Below are 22575 nucleotides of genomic sequence, written 5' to 3'. Positions count from 1 at the left end.
GAATGCTAAAGGGATTATTTTTTATTTACCAGCTTTATAATTCTGTCATTCTATGACAGAGGTAAGTGGGCGAGTTGGGGAAGGGTAATCTACAATAACCTGAAGGTGTTTTACTTACACACACACACACGCACTCACACAATTTACAAGGCTGTGGGTTTGAAGCAGTGAAAGCCTAGTGAGTGCTGCCTCCTTGTGTTTGCACACAGTAACTGCTGGCTGTTTGCTGTATCCACACCGATGCACGGTGACTCGGAGCATCATCTCAGCTCAAACAGTTCGGCCTTGTACTTGACAGCAGAGAAACTCCCATTACAAGCTATAATGCACTTCAAGAGCATCCGTCGGGAAAATGGCACCCATCCCACATCGGTCTGACAACAGGCAGGGTGCTGTAACATTAGGGAATTGACTTTGGTTAATTCACTAATGCACCTGTAAGCTGCTGCCAATTGTTCAAGGGCCACTGGCTACAGGCATGTGGTTTTGTTTTTGTGCAAACAATTAAGTGTTTTGTTGTTTTTTGTTTGTTTTTTTTAGGGGGCAGGGTGCTGTGAGGACATCTGTGGCATGATGGCATTTGTTCAGTTTCAGAACATTCACTTCATGAGAAGGCAAACACAACATGAGTGACATAAATGTTTTTCCAAACTAAAACTATTACAAAAACAGAAAAACAGCAGGTTGATTCAGAAATGTTCAACAGGAACAACAAAATGATCACGTGTGGGAATATATTTCTGTTAGATGACGTGTTGAATACATTATTACAGCAAGATCTATGACATAAGATATTAATTTAAGAAAAACAAGCTGATAAGAACAGTAGATGTGTGGTAGAGGCTGAATGACACAGCTGGTTTCATCCGACAGCTAAGATAACTTTGGCATACTGATGGAGAAGAGCACCACTAGTGAAGCTGCTTGCACATTCATAACGGACTTAAATCAGCTTGAAAACAAACCAGATGTGTTCAGACACTAGCGCATTTATTACACAGAACTTGATAAAAACAGGACACTTTAGGCAATAAAATAAGAAAAATGACTTAGTAGGCGAGCACCTTAAACGTTCAAGGACATGACCTTTTACAAGAGATAGAAAGTTTAAAAAAGCCATCCTAATGAACAGACTTGAAATGCATGACTTGATAAGTAGCGTGGACATAAAGAGGTCTTTGGATTTGCAGGGCTGCTGCAGGGGAGACCTGAGTAAAGCTCAAGTTTCTGGTACAGAAAAGCTGAACTGGATTAACACCTTCTGCAAAGTGTCAGATTTACTCTACTGATCTTTACACGTCTCTTTGGTTGTTCTGCCTGCTCCCCGTATAATAAAAAGTACATTTGTGGGAAGCAGAGCAGGAAAAAAACTACAGTGTTCAGTCCCAAAGAGGCTATTCTACACTAATTTAAACAATCTGTGTTAACACTCCCATCAGTTCCTCTCAGAGGCTTTTTCTCACTGCAATGCTGAAGACGTAGCTGAGATGGCAATCTGAGAGCCTAATTACGTTTAAAAAAGGACTTTGTCGTGTTTTTGTTCCTTTGTTTTCTAAAATGAGATCCTCAGATGTTCAATTAAATCTCTTGCCGTTTTCCTTCCCCAGTGTGAAAGGCACAGAAAGAACCGATGAGCTATTTGAGTAGTGACGGAGTTACCACCTTCACTCATACTCTTGTCTTCTAGTATGGCTCAGTCTTCAGATTTTTATACAGGCAGCCTGTAAACACCATCCCAATGATCTGAGGATTGGAGGCAGGAAAGGAAAACATGCGTTATTATGTTTGCTTAGTGTCTCTTCATGCTGTAGAAACCTGCACTCACCTGAACACAAGCAATCCCAACACCCACAGCTCCAATTATCTTCAGATGGTCCAGGATGAATTTCTCCAGTTTAGTCATGCAGCCCCCCTAAATTAAAAAAAGGCGTGTGTTCATGTTGATGTGGGAGCGCTGCCGCTGTCTCACCACAAACAGACGTAATAAATGTGTACATGCATTCCTGCAGCACTCAAACTCAATCTACAGAGAAAGGTGTCAGCTCCATGCTCCTACCTCCACCTTGAAGATGTTGGAGGGGTGATCCCTTGTGCCGCACAAGTCTACAACAGTCTTACAGCAGCTGTCAGGAACAACTCGACCTTTTGCAGATTCCAAGTGAATCCACTGGTTCTCTGCCCAGTCAGATGAACTGGAACTCCCACAGCACTTAAACTGTTGGATGAGTTAGAAAAATGCATTTGAATTTTACGAAGAAAATGTTGATGGCATCATTCATTTAAGTAAACAAATGTAATACTTGAGTAAGTAAGACAAATGCAACTTACTAAAATGTTAAAGGGGACATATTTTTATGACTTTTTCCTATAAAAGTTCTATGTTCGATAAAAAACGTGTCTATGAAGTTCTTTGCACTAATTCCCGCTCACATAAAGCTATGTCAGCAGTTCTATTTTTGACTGTTTCAGTACTTTCTGAGCTGGTCACGTCCACCCCTCCTCTCACTCAGGCTGCTATAAGCTGAGAAGCTCCAACATCCTGGAGGAGCTCAGAATAGAGCAGCGGCTCTCTCTTGCACAAGAGGTGGTTCTGTTTTGATTTCACAAAAGAAAACTTTGAAAAAGCTTGTTGGAGAAAAATAATTCCTAAAACCAAACATTGACAGATATGAACAGGTTTGATTTCCCGTTTTGTGTGTCTAGAGGCAGTCGAGGCCCACATGCAGCACAAAAGGGTGCTGACAGGTGAGTTTTGCAAATTGTTAATTGTTGTGCCTTCTTATATTCAGATATAGGACCACCGCTGCCACCCTGAGATGTGTAGAGCAAAAAGCTGTTTTACCATGTACCTTAGGCTGTCACCAGTGCTGCCTTTCCTCCTACACCCTTGTGAATTGTCTCCAAGGGTCTAGTCATTTAGGCTGAGCCTTCGATATGCTCCCTGGAGAGTCTAGGAAGCCTGTTCTTTGTCCAGTGCTGAATGTCATTAAACCCTCACAGAAATCTGGTGTCGTTCCCTCAAGCCTTAAACTGCTGTTTCAGTCACCTCCATCCTAAAGATACCCGAGGATCTCATCAATAAATGGTCAATTTCCAAACTTCGAATGTGGATCCAAAAGCTTAACAGGCTTATTTCATAACAACACTTAACCATATGGAGAAAACACACCATCCATCCATCCATCCATCCATCCATCCATCCATCTAGGCATCAACTGAATTCACTCACCTCCTGCTGGAGCTTGTCTACAGCCTTGGTGATGTGTTTAGAGTCCTCTTTACCATATTTCTCGATCATGGTGTTCTTCAGATTCTGCTTCAGCTCCTCATTTAACTGTTCACACACACACACACACACACACACACACACACACACACACACACACACACACACACACACACACACACACACACACACACACACACACACACATTCTTATTATACAGCAGCAGCTGATCATAATCCTAACATGAATATCTGAGGCAAACTCAGTGTATACTCATAAGTGGTGCGTTAGTTAATTTATAACAGGGGATTAAAGTTCTCTGCTGATGCGCATCGCGGATGGCAGTTCTCACAAAAATGCAGACAGGGCAAAGGAAAGGTGAGGCCGTGTCTTTTTCTCTCTTTTTCCACTCTTTAAACCAGTGGCAGAAGATGCTCACAGGAGGAGCAGGAGGTCTGTGGGGCTCAGTTTCTATGGCAACAAGCCAGCTGGGGGAACCACAGTAAATCAAAGCATGAAGGAGATATCAGGGGAATGAATGATGAAAAGAGGAACAAAAAGACAGAGAGATGAGAGAAAGGAGGTGAAGACAAAGAAAGGAGAATGGGGAAGATAGGGACTGAGAAGGGGGAGGGGTGGGGGCAGAATTTAGCTTTCCATTTAACCTGTTGACAGTTTGGGAAAGGTGGTGAAGTAGAAACAGCTGGTGCAGTGGTTAATGGCCTTATGGTACTGCACTCATGAGAAGGTCGCTAGAATCATAAACCTGTAGTTCCAGTGACATTTAGAGGAGGTTCTGTTTAAATTTGAAGCTTCTAATATGATTATTAAAAATAAATTAAAATAAATTAGCACAACTTCTCTGGAATAATGTTAGATTTTATTTTTCGCAATCTTAAAAGAGTTTTCATGAGTGAAATTCCACAAAAACTAAACCAAAATCCACAAACAGCTAAATAAATTTTGAATGACTGCACCATCTAGAGGCTGAAAAATGTACTACACCTTAAGCCCCTCTCCCCACATCCATGATTGTGAACGGACACCTTTAGCCAGCCAATAGAGCTAAAACATGTTTTGCAATTATTATTCTCATGTTATGCTGTTTGTTCATATGGATGCTCTGAGATTGACATCTGTACATAAGCAGATGTCTAATGTCATTGGCTAATGCTGAGCAGAGCTCAGTTAGAATTGCACGGAGCTCAAAGGGACAGGGGCATTTTGCCCACATTATATCACAGTACAGGGTAAGACTATCAATTTTGCTGCACTTTTAGGCATTTCTATAAAAAGATCCTTCTTAATTCCCGGGAGGGGAAAATCTCCAGATTGCTGCTTTACGGATAATATCCTTAACTGTAAGAGTTTCTGTGAACGTGGACGTTTTAGACGTAAGCTTGTCTGGAGTATACAGGCGTGTGTAAACACACGAATAAGATAAGTAGTAATGATAACAAATGGTCATAAATAAGTTAAATGTAATTAATTTGATAACAATAAATAAATAAATAAATCACTTGAGAAAGTCCAATAATACTAAATTAATAATAAATTAAATCTATCAATTATAAGCTAGTTAACAAGGAAATAATATAAATAATAATCTTAGACAAGTATTCGCTGCTGCTGCTGCCAGTAAAGACAGAGTTAGAACATTTTGAAACTGTACATTGAAATCCCATGAAGTTCACCCTGAAGTTACTATAAAATGTTTTTCCAATTAAAACATTAATTAATAACACTGTAAAACAACAGCAACACTGACATCTACAGATCTGCTGCTGCTGACAATTTAAGTTTAAAGCAATTATCATGAGGTGACACTCCATCTCACAAAAAAAGGATGATGGGGAAGTTTGTGAGAAAATGTCTTAAACAGCTGATCAGAAAATACAGACGCAGTGCTGAGTTAACTATAGCATCAAATAGGTCTTAATCGTTACGGTTGATGATGAGCTACATGCAGGTTTTATGAGTTGTTGATATTTCATCTTGAAATAGATAACAACTTGACTCAATAAGCTTGACAAATACGCAAAGGGAACTGAGGCCTTAAAGGTTTCGGCACCAAGTAGAACTGTTAGTATTTTGAAATGAGAACAGCGGGCTGAGTGGAGCGAGATCAAGCCTGAGACCTTTGTGGCTGCTCATAAGTTGGTATAATTAATGAATGAGGCAGCTACATGGATAGCAGGATGCCTCGAGGCTGAGAAACGGCCTGCTGCTGGGCTACAAGCCACCCGGCAAAATTACTGCTGAAAAACAGCGTCTTGTCAACATTGAATACAAATTAAAAAAACTCTTAATTTTCTCTTACTAACAATAATGCATGACATCTAGAGAAAGCTGCTTTTTAGCTTCCTCATGTGAGCTACAATATTCCTATTTAGTACATATGTAATAAATATTTACAATAAATGTTACAATACTCCAATGTTCATCCGTTCAAAAAATCACAACAAATGCTGTTTAATGACTCTGACAGGGCATTCAGCCTGGATGTGTGCACTACTGGAGGCATTTCTTCTTTCCATTTGAGCCAAATGTACCACGAGTAATATGGCCAGCCAGATATTTGTATTTTTAATGGGTCATCTTGTGTTTCCTTCTAGCAACTTCATTTATTAATGCTGGTTTTGCTGTGGTTAGAATAATAGCGCAGCACACGCCATGTGGGAACAGAAACAGTTGTCCGTGTTCTGTTACAAGGCTTTTCACGCATGCTTGGATGAGGAGACGCAAAGCCTGTCCTGCGTGCTCAGATTACAGAACTACATCTACTGCACACTTTAACATCTGGCTGTCAAACCAGATGATGCCTGTGTGTAGTAGACTCGTACACAGCCACAACCGGAAATGATTTACTAACTTTTGTGAATAATTTAAAACCTGCGTCCTAACGTGTTTATTCCAAATTACATTTTCGTTATGTGACATCAACAGCTGCTCCCCCGGTATGCCGGCCTCTTAGCCACTGCGCTTCTACATCTGAACACATTTCATCACGTCTTTTATTCATCTATGTTAACAAAAAGAGGCATTACCTGCTGGTAGTAGATGTAAGCCAGGACACCAGCAAGGATCTCCAATAGGAAGATGAACACGAGCAGGATCAAGTACTGAGGAAACACAGGAGAAACAAACGTGTGTAAATGTGCTTTCCTGAACAACAACAGTATTATTGATGTAAAAGATATGTCTTATGTTTCAGCATCAGAAAAACCCGAGAGGGGTCAGGAGTGTCTCTCTTTTAATAAGTCTTATTTTCCCCCAAAGTACAAATGCATTAAATTGTGCAAATTGACTAATTAAAAAATGTGTGTGCTCTATTTTTCAGAGAGGACGGCTCTTTGGAGTTATAATCTGAATTTGACTCATGACTAATTGAAAGGTGGTGAGTTGGAGGGTCTTGTTTAAACGCCGAGGGGGGGACGGTAGGGCTGACCTTCCCTCTCCAGACCTGAACAGACGAGATATTATCAGACTCAGACCTTGGCCTAAACTCCTTGTTGTTTGCAGCTGTCACAGAGAAAAAAGGACCATGTGAGATGGGCTTGCTCTGTGATTTTGATGGCTTGGGGCTGATTAGATCTCTGAGCAGCTCTCAGACGGAATACTGAGCGGGTTGGATGTTGATGCTGAGCCTGAAGATCTATTAGGGAGTAAATGTTTAAATTTACTCATAAAAGAAGCTAAAATAATCAGCTGAAGAGAAGATCAGCAACACAGAGAGCTGCTGGTATTTTATTGTTTTTAATGAAAGGTGCCTATAAATAAAATGCCTGAATTCATTAAACAGAAACATAGATCTGATTAGTTAACATAAATCATACCATTTTCTGAATTTAGTAGTATTTTGCACAAATACACAGACAAAATCAGTTTCTTTGTTTTTAATTCACGTGCTTTAATATTTTACAAATGTATTGCACTAAATCACTTCTCACTTTTTCTCAATTTATAGTTTCAAGTCTAGTTAAATGAACATTAGCATTAAATCTGAGAAATGTTGCAGTTGACACTGAAACCTATCAAACTCTGGCTCAAGTGTCCTCCACGGCCTCTGTAAGCCGGTTCCACATTAGGAGTGATGTACACAGTATGACGGGAGTCAGAAGCTGCTGAAAATCAAACAGCTGAGACTCAAGAGAGCCCCTCATGATGGCAGGCCCATTGCACTCACTTTTCATCTGAGCTGCCATTTTTCTCCCAAAATGCACTACAGCACAGTAGCTCCTGACAGAGTTACTGCTAAAAGCTTTCTATGTACTGCATTAAACCTTTTTCAGAGCTCTGCATTGGTGCTAGACTTCACAGTCTGATGTCTATGTGAGCTGTGTGAATGAGAGTCGCTCAGATGAGAAGAAAAAATATGTATTTTCCACTTCTTGTGTCCGATTTTTCTCCAAACTTTTATTCTTATAGGCCAAAGTTTGGCTGTTTTTCCAGTTCAGTAAATTGAAAGCTTAAATTTGCCTTTGCACTGCAGAACAACACAGCCTCAAAAGATGATCAGTTTATATAGTGCTCAGCATAAATGAGTACACCCCTTTTAAAAAGTAAAAATTTCATCAGTAGCTCAATGAATAAAAGAACAATTTCCAGAATGAAATAACTGCCTGCTTTAATGTTAAGCCTCAAATTAAACTCTCTCAAAAGGTGCAAAAAAACTTTGGTTCAGCCCTAAAATGCTGAGAATCTTTGTGAGCTCTTGAATTTTTTCTTCTGCAAACATGTCAACAGAATAAGGAAACATCCATGCCGCCATGGTTTCCATTACGATTCGCTGCGAGAAACAAATGGGAGATGGCAGCTGCAGTTTCATGAAATCAGAAATTCATAAATAAAAGATCTTGGTTGAAAATGACTTTAAGGGGCTAATGATGCCATATTCAGACAGAATGTCACTCCACAAATTAGCTTCTTTTGACATGAAACATTAAGTCAGAGTGGTACACACACACACGCACACACACATACTCAATCTTTAGCCATCTACTGCAATCCTCCCTCTCCTCTGACAAGTTCATTCCTTTTCAGTGATTTGTGGCTTTAATCTCCTCTCTTAGCTGTGCATAAAAACAGACACACAAACAGAAAGAGTTTGCTGATTTCAAAGTGTTCATGAACACTATGCAATAAACAACACAATGCATGTGTGTGTGGACCGTATTTATTCAAATGCTTTAATATTCTTGACCATGCTAAATTCTGTTCCCACAACATCTCATCTCACCCTTGATAAAGGCTAAAGGCTGCCCTGACAGCCTCTATGACTCAGGGGCTCATGAGCGGTGACCATAACTAAGTCATGAGGTGAAGGCCTCATCAGGTTTCTGAACAGGTGGGCCTCCTGCTGAGCGGTCCTGACCAAATAAAACTATAACGCACCAACCTCTTTTACCTTTGCTTCCGTTTGCTGCTCTGCTAGTCGGCCATCAGAGATAAAACAGAATATCAATAAAGGGAAAGAAAAGCAACAAATGCTTAAGGATAATAAAGAGACAACACAACCGTTGAGAAACAAAAACAAATAGATGGAGAAACAGGGAAATAAAGGATTTTGTGTAACAAAAGAACAAAAATTAGATTGATCTACATTTTTATTAAGAATCAATCAATCAGTTTAGTCACCTTATCACATCCTGAAGGATGAACTTTTTTTATCCTATTAAACGCACATTCATTACATTATTAACAAAGTCGCCATTTTAGAGAAGCATAAAAAGAAAACAAACAGATATAATAAAGACATAGAGCTTAAAACAGCCAGAGAGTGTGACTTCCACTGTTTACAGTCCAACTGCATGAAGTCAGCTTCTCCACAGGTGGACCTACACTTTCCATTTAGCTTCGTCTTCTGGAAGAAAAAGGCTTCTCCCTCCACAGCCCGAGTTATTACTCAGCTCTGCTTGTTTCCTCCTACAAAACAATGACACTGTGTGTGTGTGTGTGTGTGTGTGCGTGCGTGCGTGCGTGTGTGTGTGTGTGTCCCACCAGACCATTTGCTCTTTATATCTCTGTACTTTTGACCTTTTTTTAGAACAAACATCTCCAAAATCCTCTCTAAACGTCATTTCCTTTATTAAAAAAACAAGTGCAGCTGGTTTATTTAGGCCTTGCAGCAGCAAGATCCAACAGGGATTTAGTGTAAGGATCAGCTTTTTAGTTGTTAGAACTTGTGACCTTTAGGTTAACAGGACAGTGATGCCAACGCTGTTTTCTCAGCATGTAACAAGTGAGAACTCCACACTGAAAAAAACAATTATCCTACTGCTCACTCCTCCATCTCACCCTTATGTTCACCCTCTATTAACGATCCTGATAACATCTCTCCTTGCAGACAAGTGCATTCTTTCACTGTGATTCATTATTCTTATCTCAAACCTTCAGGACACATCGAGCATTTAAAAAAAGAAACAAAGCAAAGTAAAAAGGTGGTGCACCTTGTGAGCAATGGAATTTAAAACAAATACAGACCAGTTTTCATTAACACACACACACACACACATCTATATCCACATATATATATGGACTACAGTATTTTATACAGTAGTTCCGGTTTTTGCATCTGTAAACAGTGTCTAATTAATTAATATTCACTTCATAAATATTAAAATAGCTGATTTTTAATTTTATTTTGGTTCATTTTAATTCCATGCCAGCTTACATTTAGTATTTGTGTCCAGAAAGATTTAAGTCCACACATCTAACATATGCGTTTGAACATGTGTACTGTGCTGGCCAAGTAGAGTCTGACTATTTATTTAGCTTTATAATTCTTACCTATTACTCATTTAAGGTTCTCACTGACATCCATGAGGTAGTTCTCTTTAGTTGAACATTTAAGGAAGCAGCTTTTTGAAGATATTAAAGAAGTAAAAATCATAGCATTTAAATTGCTGTAACTTGTTTTTGTTTACTTGGGATATATGCAGGGATCTCAAAATGAAATGTATTACCTTTGAGACTTTTAAAGGCCTTCTCAAATAAAATGAAGACTTTTTCACAATGAACTAATCAGCTATTAAACAGTCATGTTTTTTTAAATACTGAATTCGGGCTGAAAGATTTTAGAAAAAGACTGAATTACTATTTTTCTAGCAGAAATTGCGATTTTGGTTCAGTTCACTATTTTCTTCAAACGAAGGTCCAACATTAGCCTGCCAATCCACAGATGGTCTAGATTCTAATCTAGTACAACAAATCATTCACATAAATATTTACTATCTAATCATACAATAAAACAGTTAAAGCTATTAATATTTTCTCCCATTATTATCTTTTTTTTGTGTTTGTAAAGCAACTTGTGCTTGTGATTTTAATCTAGAGAGGAGCTTTATAAAAACTTGTTCTACTCCAAAAATGCATGGAGGAACTCTGTAGGTAGAAATAGCTTTTAAATGTATTAAATAACAAAAAATGCACAGTTTTCCCTGCATTACCAAGGCAGGCTGGAGGCACGTTTTTCGAAGCCGTCTGACAGTTTTTCCTCACTAAAACGTCAGCTCTGTGAGAGAGAGGCACACACTGAAAGAGACACTCTGACACGTTAGCTTGTTTGAATTAACGTGTGCCATCAGAAACATTCAAACCATTTTGAAAAGAGAAGTTGAGCTTTCAAGTCAACTGTGCGACTCCGCACTCGGGCTGATGAAGCATAAACCAAGCTTTAGAAATCAGCCTGAACGTGCTCCGATGTGGGAGGAGTCTCTCTCTCCCTTACTCGACTACGTTCTCTCTGTCCCGGGCTCACCTACGGTGCCGTTATTGTCGGCTCTAGCAGCGCTGTGTGTGGAAACATAAAACAAGGAAAATAACCTGAACATGCAGCTGTCAGCTGTGGAGTCGGGCTCGGCTCTGGACAATTTGGCCAATTGGGTGGGTTCTCATAGGTTAGATGCCCATCCCCGAGGTGAACAGCACTTAATTTTGATGGTTAGCAAACACGAGTTAGCTTAGTTCCGCTCTTTCTGCTGATTCTGCTTTTCCCGGGATCCCCTGATTGCCTTTTCTTGTTCATTATCTTTCTCCCGTTCCTCACATCTTTTGCTTTTCTCATTTTTATGATTTTTTTGTCATTTTTTTTATTTCTTTGTTTCTGATTATTTTTGTTCCAGAGTTAAGTTTTTAATTATCGCAAGTAATATCGTCATCGCAATATTAATCACCGTTATCGCATATCGCAGGTTTTCCTAATATCGTGCAGCCCTATTTAAGACTTTAATACATTTTATGGGTCTTAACTTTCCTTAAATCAATTTATCAACTTATAATATTTTTCAACACCACAAGGATGCTATGATATTTTCAAAAATTACATTTCCTAGAATCAAAGTTGGTATATTTAACCCAAATACAATCTAAAACGGGTATATGTTGAGGCAGATTACCTGTGTGTTAAAGCTATTATTTAGAAGAATGGCATAAACTCCTAATTTTGTTTACGCTACAAAAAGCAACAGATTTTAGTTATCAGCAGTGTGCAGCTTCTGTTACTTTTCTACCTTAATGTGATCTCTTACCACTAGCAGTAGCTTCCTCTGCTCCTTGAAAGTGGCACAGCAGCCCAGCACGCCTGTTACCATGACGATGACTCCAGCTATGACCAGTATGTAGGCAGAGGCAGCGTAGATATTTGAGGGGAGAAGGCTGATGTAGTCACTCTTCTCCATTAAGGTCCAAACACCCACTGCCATCACCACTCCACCTGCCACCTGGGAGAATAATTCGTGATGAGGACCAATTCAGGCTGAACGCTGGAGAGCAACACAAGTAAATTCAGACTTCACTGTCCCAAATGAAACTCCGTATAAAAAAAAGGAAATAAACATTATTTTCAATCTCAATAGTAATGAGGAACTTCCAAAGCATTCATGAAATATTTATAGAAAGAAAACAGATTATTTTAAGCTAAATTAAAACCCAGCAGTTCAGTTCGGCATATTCCGGCTGTGGTTGAAGAGAAAAGATAATTAAATCATTATGATAAATCTGTTAGATCATGTTAAAACTAAAACAGAAATTTGTCAGTCAGACAGTTAGCGTGTGTACGTAATCAGAAGAGATTTAGTCATAAAACAAGCTTACGGGTGTCAGACATCGATTAAGACTGTACAACAGAGAAAAACTGAGGTGGGTCTTATATCATGAATAAAAACTATTCTTTCCATCTTCAAAATGAGGTTTACAACTTTCTTCTTTGAAACATCTGAAAATGAGCAGAAAATCAAAGATGAACAACCAACAGACTAAAGATATTTATTATTTTGTACTTTGCAGCCTTGTTAGGAAAAGCAGTTTATGAATAATAGTGAAGCAGTTATTTACACTTAATACAGAAAAACACTTGGTAAACGTATGGGTAAACGTCTTATTAACTAAATGTTTGAGGCCTTCACGCTGGAGCTCTTACAGAGAGGTTCTAAAATAATTGTAGGGGGTCCTAAATTTGTAACTTAGAACAATTAATTCTAGAGATTGTTCTGTTTTATGTGCCTTGTTGGATAAAAATGTAAAAAGCCATGAAAATAGATTAAATCAATAAAATATAAATGAGATCAGTCATGGAGGATACTGCTTTTCTACTCTTAACGTGAGTGAATCACAATTATTGATGAATTGTGTCCAAAATAAGAACAGAAGAGAAATTTTTGAAGGCTCTGGCGACACCTGGTGGTGTGTCTGGTTGAAAAGCTGTAAAACTAAATTTAAACATCACAATTAGGGCTGCAACAACGAATCGATAAATTCGATGAAAATCGATTACTAAAAGCGTTGGCAACGAATTGCGTCATCGATTCGTTGTGTTGCACAACTCTTCCAAAAGCCCCCTCCCCTCCCGCCCGCCGTTGCGCGCAGACCGGTGGAGAGCTGGCAGGTGTTTGTAAAAGAGGAACATGGCAGAAGCAGCGAGACCCCAAAAAAAGTAAAAACTTCTAAAGTTTGGGAGCATTTTCAGTTAAATCAGGCGAAGACATGCAACGTTTGTAGGTCAGACTTAGCATGGCACGGGGATACTACGGTGATGATGCAGCGTCTTAAACGCAAGCATGTCAGAATCATCAGCGAGGAAGGAGAGAGCTCTGCATCCGGGTAAGTTAAAAACTTTTCAAAAGTGATTTACCCAAGCCCCGGATTATTACACAGGCTAGACATGCCCTAAGCTCGTTAAAAAAAGTCTATAAAATTGTAAGCGTGACGCTATTAGATAGGCAGGGGGGGTGGGGGTGGGGGGTGGACTCGCGCCGCTGCGAACCGGTTCCGCCGTCACATTCCCGCAGAAACTGGTTGATCACACCGGGGCCAGACTACTAGCATGTGGCTTTACAACCACAATGTCCTCAGAAGCGAAAACGCTTTTAAAAGGGAGGGAGGAGTCCTAACTGTTGCTGCAGGCGTGTTGTGTGAGAGTGCAGTTATATACTGGTTAATATATTTTTGGGTTCAGTTGCTTTCATGTGGCCTAATGTGAGTCTATTTGGGATCATTGGAATGATCAGCAGCATTTCTTGATGTGACTTTATGGCAGTTGCCCAGGGCGTCATCGCAAGGAGGATGGCATTCATTTACTTTTGTTTTATTTGGTATTTTTCAGTCATTTGTGGAAATAGTGATCAATTTTGATTAATTCACAGCCTATGTTTAATTACATTTAAAAATTAGTTGTTTGACATCCCCAATTATAATAAATGTCTACAGATGAGATCAAACAAAACAGATGAGAATTGCCCTTAAAGAGCAAGTCACCCCCAAATAAACTTTTTTTTGCTGATAAACTAAATAAACGAGTGTCTAATCGTGCTGCAGACACGTGTCGTCAATAATTTGGCACTTCAGTGCATCTTAGTTCAAATTTAAATATTCTGCCTAAAACTGGCAGTGTTGTGCCGTTGTCAGGTAAAAACTCTGCACTGTATTTTAATTTAAATCTGCCACCGCTATTGGCTAAGAAGTATGCTATGATGTAAACTGGTACATTATGATGTCACAATGCTGTCGTGAGCCTGAGTCTGTGTGTATTTGTTAGCGGCTCCACCCTCTCGGTCTGCCAGGCAACAGCATGTGTTGCATTTTTCAAACATGAAGCGCGAGTAGAGTTAGACTCTGGTAGGGGTTGACTTGCTCTTTAAGCTGTTTAATTGGACCAAGCATTTTAGGTCACAGATAGGTGTAGCTTAGGGTGTCTGTCTATACACCTTATAAGACAATTTAGGTGATGGCATGTTGTTTTTCTGCTATTGAACTGTTTTCTAATAATGTTGTGTTTAATAAAGTGAAGGAAGGAGAAAAATAACATTTCCCTAGCAGTTTTTAAAAATGTCCCTATGTAATCCGATTAATCGATTAATCGTGTCGAGACCCCATCCGATTAATCGATTATCCAAATAATCGTTTGTTGCAGCCCTAATCACAATGATCCAATATAAGTGATATGACCTGGTTTATTAAGTACATTTTATATAGGTCCTCTGTTTGATTGCTTTACAAAATGGACTGGGCTGCACGGTGGCACAGTTGTTAGCACTGTTGCCTCGCAGCACGAAGGCTGCAGGTTCGAAACTCGGCTGTGGCCTTTCTGCGTGGAGTTGCGTGTTCTCCCCATGCATGCGTTGGTTTCCTCCGGGTACTCCGGTTTCCCCCACAGATCACAACATGCCCTATAGGTTATAAATTGTAAGTCGCTTTGGATAAAAGCGTCTGCCAAATAAATAAATAAACATAAACAAAATATTCAATAGTAGTTTACTCTGTACTAGGACTGGACAATAATTCAATAACAATATATATCGATCAATAGACATGTGGTTCAATAGGAAATAAATGTATCAATAAAAACATCAATAAAAGTTTCTTTTTTCCATTATAGTCTATTGGATAGCTTCATTCTAGAGTCATTACTTCCACCCAACCAATCAAAAACACAGACCCAAGCACGCTCAGTCACTAAGCCCTCCCCTCTCAAACCTAAACAGACAGCAATGTGACTTAAACAAGATGTTGCAGCCAGGAGAGGTGGAAGAAATAGTCCCGAAAAAAGGTTACAGTACTTCAGCAGTGTAGCAATATTTTCATTCCTACAAATGTGATAAAAATCATAAGGTGTTTTGCAACAGAGGATCGATAAAAAACAAGCCTGGTAATGCAACCAACTTCTTTTATCATAAAGTAATGGCCTAAGATGGCCACGGCTGCACTTAAAATATATTTTCGGCATTTTTCATATAGTTTTCAATAATTATTGATATCGATCAACTTGATTTTTTTTATCAATAAGCTGTTTTTCTATATCATCCAGCTACTCTGTATTGGTCACGGGATGATGACATCTAGTTCCTGTAAGGCCTGCCCTCTTGATGCAGTCGTATTTCTAACAGGTTTTGTAATCTCTCTTCTTGAGTAAATGAAGGAATTCATTTACAACTCAAAGGTAGTGCGTATTTTTGTGCAATGAAACCAGAATGTGACTGGTCCTCAACTCTTCCAGAGAATGTATTTAGATCTCGTCTCCAGGGAGCAGAAACAGTGAAAAGTGGAAGAAGTTTGGTCACAGAAAGTTAAGTTCACACAAACATTGGTTGCTATCAAGGTCTCATTCACTGAGAAACCACATAATACTTGTCATTTTTTAAATATGTTTGGTCAACTCTGAGTTGCATATTTATGGAAGTATTACTGTCAGTCTGGGTAAAAAAATAAAGGATCACTATCTTGTAATAATGAGAAAGTTTCTCATTTTAATAAGAAACTTTCTCATTAAAATGTGAAACTTTGTCGTTACTAGGGCTGCAACAAACGATTATTTGGATAATCGATTAATCGGATGGGGTCTCGACACGATTAATCGATTAATCGGATTACATAGGGACATTTTTAAAAACTGCTAGGGAAACGTTATTTTTCTCCTTCCTTCAGTTTATTAAACACAACATTATTAGAAAACAGTTCAATAGCAGAAAAACAACATGCCATCACCTAAATTGTCTTATAAGGTGTATAGACAGAGACCCTAAGCTACACCTATCTGTGACCTAAAATGCTTGGTCCAAGTTAAACAGCTTAAAGAGCAAGTCAACCCCTACCAGAGTCTAACTCCACTCCCGCTTCATGTTTGAAAAATGCAACACATGCTGTTGCCTGGCAGACCGAGAGGGCGGAGCCGCTAACAAATACACACACACTCAGGCTCACGACAGCATTGTGACATCATAATGTACCAGTTTACATCATAGCATACTTCTTAGCCAATAGCGGTGGCAGAATTAAATTAAAATACAGTGCAGAGTTTTTACCTGACAACGGCACAACACTGCCAGTTTTAGGCAGAATATTTCAATTTTAACTAAGATGCACTGAAGTGCCAAATTATTGACGACACGTGTCTGCAGCACGATTAGACACTCGTTTATTTAGTTTATCAGCAAAAAAAAGTTTATTTGGGGGTGACTTGCTCTTTAAGGGCAATTCTCATCTGTTTTGTTTGATCTCATCTGTAGACATTTATTATAATTGGGGATGTCAAACAACTAATTTTTAAATGTAATTAAACATAGGCTGTGAATTAATCAAAATTAATCACCATTTCCAAAAATGACTGAAAAATACCAAATAAAACAAAAGTAAATGAATTAGGGCTGCAGCTATCGAATATTTTTGTAATCGAGTACTCTATCGAATATTTTTTTCGATTAATCGAGTACTCTAATAAATTATCCTTTTGTATTTGTAAACCATTATATCAAATAGCATGTTATAATTATGAAAGACCTGTTAAAATGAGCAAGCAATTGCCAGTTACTCTTCAAGTTTTATTCAAAATTAGTTTTCAAAACTTCAGCACTTCAACTTTACTTCACAGTAAACAAATGGCTGTGCAAAAAATAAGTAAACAACCTGAGCCGATTTTCCCCTCGTGCGAGAATCTGCTAGCCTGCAAGCCAGACAGAAACTAGGAGGATAACTGTTGGAAGTAGCGCTGCGAGCGGCTGCGGCCCAAACAGAACCAGAACCGCTCACGGTGCATGCGCAAACAGCTCGCCGGCTGTTTCCCTATTAACACACGTCCGTTTTAATTTCAACACGTTTTTACTCACACAATAACAAGGATTGTCGAGAAAGCATGTTTGCTGTGGTTTTGTCAAATTATACTGATCACAAAACATTTATTTACTTTCTTTCGTTTTCCTCTCATAAATACCCATGTCCTCCTGCAGCAATCCCGAGGGACAACAAACATCAATAACACAATAAAAAGTCCGACGTTTTGTGTAAAAATGCTATTTTTTAGCACATTTTAAGTCCGACGTGTTGCTACCAGACGTACGGTGTGAGCTGAAACTAAGTGCTACAAACGAAAAAGTTGCACAGTGTCCGCAGAATATATGGAAATACAGGCTAAAATGCATTATCTTGTAGAGGCTCCGAGTCCGCTTGCAGAAGTGACATTTACAGGCGCTGCAGCAGCATGGAGGATGTGGTGTTGTGCTAGGCTAAATCCATTTTACAGTATTTACACTGGAGTACGTTTTCCGCCTAACGACGTGAAAAATGGTCCCACATCTTGACATTTTCTGTCTTTTTCGCACTCCACCGGGGTCCACGTTGTCCGCCATGGCTTAAGAGAAAGTTAAGTTACATTCGCTACTCGCGTGTGCAGTCCAGTGGGCATGTGCGTCACTTATTTCAGTCCGGGTGAAACATGACCACGGGCGACTGCAAAGCCACGAATTAATTAAATATGAATTAAACGAATCCTCGAGGCAGAGAATTTGACTCGAGGATTTTTTGTACTCGAATTATTCGAGGTACTCGAGGAATCGTTTCAGCCCTAAAATGAATGCCATCCTCCTTGCGATGATGCCCTGGGCAACTGCCATAAAGTCACATCAAGAAATGCTGCTGATCATTCCAATGATCCCAAATAGACTCACATTAGGCCACATGAAAGCAACTGAACCCAAAAATATATTAACCAGTATATAACTGCACTCACACAACACGCCTGCAGCAACAGTTAGGACTCTCCCTTTTAAAAGCGTTTTCGCTTCTGAGGACGTTGTGGTTGTAAAGCCACATGTTAGTAGTCTGGCCCCGGTGTGATCAACCAGTTTCTGCGGGAATGTGACAGCGGAACCGGTTCACAGCGGCGCGACACTCCCCCCCCCCCCCCCCCCCCCCCCCACCTATCTAATAGCGTTGCGCTTACAATTTTATAGACTTTTTTTAACGAGCTTAGGGCATGTCTAGCCTGTGTAATAATCCGGGGCTTGGGTGAATCACTTGAAAAGTTTTTAACTTACCCGGACACAGAGCTCTCTCCTTCCTCGCTGATGATTCCGACATGCTTGTGTTTAAGACGCTGCATCATCACCGTAGTATCCCCGTGCCATGCTAAGTCTGACCTACAAACGTTGCATGTCTTCGTCTGATTTAACTGAAAATGCTCCCAAACTTTAGAAGTTTTTACTTTTTTGGGGTCTTGCTGCTTCTGCCATGTTCCTCTTACAAACACCTGCCGGCTCTCCACCGGTCTGCGCGCAACGGCGGGCGGGAGGGGAGGGGGCTTTTGGAAGAGTTGCGCAACACAACGAATCGATGACGCAATTCGTTGCCAACGCTTTTAGTAATCGATTTTCATCGAATTTATCGATTCGTTGTTGCAGCCCTAGTCGTTACAACATTATATAAATCTAGTTTAAATGAGAAAGTTTTTCGAAATAACGTGTTTAATAGCTCGCAATAATGAGAAAGATTATAATAGTAAAATGGCGGTTATACGTTTTGGAGTTATACTCAGAATGAACAAGGCAGCTATTCCAGTTCTTGATGTTAAACCTTTAGAAAGTACAGCAGCAGCAGGCCCACTGCTGTGAAAGCACCAATCTACGAGGCTTGAATCAGCAAATTACGCTCACGAGATCTCTTCTCTGCTGACTGAGCCATGAACACCCCATTGCAAAGGCAACAGAATAAACGCTCTTCATACCTAGAGGTTGTGTTTAATTGTAGGCAAATAGCATAAATACACCAACACAAAAAGAACATGTTAGTGTAATAGCCGGAAATATATTTTGTGCATATTGTTTGCGAATGTGAAAAGTTTAAAAGTTTTTACATGTGAAAAATGCACAAACAGCAAGTCAACTTTTACTTTGAAAGCTGCAACCCAACTACAAAGCGGGAGTACCGCTATTTTGCTTTGACAAGAAATCGTGAGGGCTCAGGCCGTTTCCTCCATTGTTTTCAAAGTGAGGATGACCTGGCAAAAGTGTGGAGAAATATGTTCTGACGTATTGCTACTTCTTAAAAATACATAAAGCTAAAGCTCTCTCTGTCTTCATCATGATTTGTTTCTTCTGGATGCGAATCAGTTTGATTCGCATCCAGATGTCGGTTTTTCACCCTTTAGAGCTTTCTCACTTTTACGATTTATGAAACACGTTTTTTCAAGAAACTCTCATTGAAAGGAGAAACATATTACATTAAAACAAGATTTATATCACGTTGTAACAACAAAGTTTCACGTTTTAACAAGAAAGTTTCTCGTTAATACGAGATAATTAGCCTTAATTTTTTTGCCCCCAGACTGACAGTAATATCATGCTGTAGTTCTTTTTTAAAACACAGAACAGTTTTGTGGACGCCTGACGAAGTTTGCAGCCGCAAACGAAACGTAGCGGGAAAACAGGTAACAAAACTGTTCTGTGTTTTAAAAAAGAACTACAGCATGGAATTAGAAAAACGACACAGCAAGAACACATCTAAGATGACAGTAATATGCTTCCATACATATGTACGCTAAACATGAACATTGTCTTCAATCCTATTACCTGTACTAGCCACAGAAAGGAAATAGATGTAAACACCATCAGATCAGAGAGCACAAGCCACTTTTACGTCACAAAGAACATTAGCGTCATTCTTCTTTCCCTCCTTTGTTTAAGACCACGGAAATCTGTGTTGATTGTGCAGCCAGGAGAGACCAGAGCATATCTTGGCTAGCTGAAGCTAACTGTTAGCATTAGCAACTCCACAACATGGCCGAACATGTTCAGGCTTGTATTATTCATGGAAATGATCAATGTTGCATTTACTGAAGAAACAAGAACAAATAGAGGCAGCAGAAGAGTTGCTTTACTTTAGCCAATCATAGTATGAATATTAATGAGTAAGACTCCTAATCCTGTTATCACCCCACTCCTCTGACAAACTATCTCCTGAAACCACCACAGCTCTTTTTCCACAGAAGACTGCAGTGGTTTCAACATAACATAGTCCCAAAGACCCCACAACAGCCTTCTTCTCTACAGGGTTTATCCATGTCAAATCTTCAAATAGACTAAATTATCCACAATTACCTACATAGCTTTCACTAAATATATTCACTAACTACCAAATACTTTAAAAAAGTCTAAGAAAAGAAATTAATTTGATCTAGTCTAAAATATTCAGTTTGGCATTTGGCAATAAAGAGAATAAATGACGCTGGCTGCCAGCGTTTGAAAGATCTTTGGCTGACGGACTATTTTCACATACGGGCTGAGCTGTTAGTGTGAGTTCACACTGAGTGAAACATCTTTCCTTTGCCCACGCCAACACTAATGTTTGATTTTAATTTTACACACATGCAAATTCTGATATGAGTAGAAAGTGCCGTATTATTTATGCCACCGAAAGATTTAGTGAAATTGGGGCCTAAATGCAATCTCCACATCTTCTGTTGAAATGGGCAATCTGGCTTTATTCTTCAAGCTTGAAGATGATAAGAGGTGGTAAACATCAGTACATGCACTGAAAGAAGGAAATCTGACCTTTTAAAGTGGGATGCAGTTACCGCTGAGGGATGGGGAATGCTGAGAATAATGTTTTTGCAGCCAGATACAAACTTACCCAGAAGAGAAAGTTGAAAGTAAACAGGAGGTATTTCAGGCAGATGGTTCCACATGTTTTCTTTTTGTCCTCCTTAACCCCCATTCTGAAAGAGGGAGTAGAAATAGTTATTGTTAAGAACTTTGATCTATAGAACTGACACAGAGAAGCACAGATGTAGTTTATATAATTCCTTCTTGTAAACTGTAAAGCACAAAAGCCCCCAGGAGGGCTTTGTCTGGACTGCTATCTAATACCACTGCAGTTGTCTTCTGACCACAGGACGTTTAGGAGGCAGATTTATCTGATGTCCAGCAGGAATACAGCAGGAAGAAGAGACCAAACAAACAACAGAGGATAGCCACAAATAAATAAAGTACAGTTAACATCATTAAAAAAAGTTTCATTGCGGTCACTAGTGGTGGCTCATCCACAGGGAATAATGTAATTAAAAATTATAATATATACATATATTTGTTATCAGTGTGTCAGTTTAGCTTAATAGTGTGTATCTACATGCAGTCTGAATGATGTAAACAACATTTTCACCAAATGTCTCGTCAAACACTCATTTATGGTAAGGAGCCAGCCTGTCCCTGGGCTGCCACCTTTCCGTGGTGGAGGGGTTAGAGTGTCTCAATGATCCTAGGAGCTAAGTTGTCTGAGGCTTTCTGCCTCTGTAGGGTCACCCATGGCAAACAGGTCCTAGGTGAGGGATCAGACAAAGAGCAGCCCAAAGACCTCTTATGATGAATTATATACAGTGGGGCAAAATAGTATTTAGTCAGCCACCCATTGTGCAAGTTCTCCCACTTAAAATGATGACAGAGGTCAGTAATTTTCATCATAGGTACACTTCAACTGTGAGAGACAGAATGTGGGGAAAAAAATCCATGAATTCACATGGCAGGATTTTGAAAGAATTTATTTGTAAATCAGGGTGGAAAATAAGTATTTGGTCAATGACAAAAATTCAACTCAATACTTTGTAACATAACCTTTGTTGGCAATAACAGAGGTCAAACGATTACTCTAGGTCTTTACCAGGTTTGCACACACAGTAGCTGGTATTTTAGCCCATTCCTCCATGCAGATCTTCTCGAGAGCAGTGATGTTTTGGAGCTGTAGCCTCCCTCCGCCTACGTGTGGGGGGACGGGTTCTGACTGTGGTCTTTGCTTATGCACCAAAGTACAGTTCAGACTACCCACCCTTTTTGGAGACCTTGGAGGGGGTGCTGGAAAGTGCTCCTTCCGGTGACTCCCTCGTTCTGCTGGGGGACTTTAACTCTCACGTGGGCAACGACAATGAGACTTGGAGAGGTGTGATTGGGAGGAACGGCCCCCCTGATCAGAATTCGAGTGGGGTTTTGTTATTTGACTTCTGTGCCAGTCATGGATTGTCCATAATGAACAACATGTTCAGACATAAAGGTGTCCATATGTGCTCTTGGCACCAGGATACCTTAGGCCGCAGCTC

General features: G+C 39.6%; 1 protein-coding gene across 1 annotated transcript in view; it reads right to left on the bottom strand.

Annotated features, from left to right (window-relative positions):
- Positions 1-969: 969 nt before the first annotated feature.
- The window catches only part of LOC107381793 (CD151 antigen), a 36046-nt gene continuing 14440 nt past the window's right edge, over positions 970-22575 (bottom strand). The window contains exons 2-8 of the mRNA XM_015953678.3: positions 21120-21204; positions 11756-11947; positions 6275-6349; positions 3230-3334; positions 2057-2215; positions 1826-1912; positions 970-1743 (exon numbers count right to left, since the gene is read on the bottom strand). Of these exons, the coding sequence (XP_015809164.3) occupies positions 1684-1743; positions 1826-1912; positions 2057-2215; positions 3230-3334; positions 6275-6349; positions 11756-11947; positions 21120-21203 (762 nt within the window). The 5' untranslated portion in view covers position 21204 and the 3' untranslated portion in view covers positions 970-1683. The remainder of the gene's footprint in view (positions 1744-1825; positions 1913-2056; positions 2216-3229; positions 3335-6274; positions 6350-11755; positions 11948-21119; positions 21205-22575) is intronic.

The sequence above is a fragment of the Nothobranchius furzeri genome, chromosome 9 (assembly GCF_043380555.1).
Source record: "Nothobranchius furzeri strain GRZ-AD chromosome 9, NfurGRZ-RIMD1, whole genome shotgun sequence".
NCBI lineage: Eukaryota > Metazoa > Chordata > Actinopteri > Cyprinodontiformes > Nothobranchiidae > Nothobranchius > Nothobranchius furzeri.
This window is presented reverse-complemented; position numbering and strand designations above follow the sequence as displayed.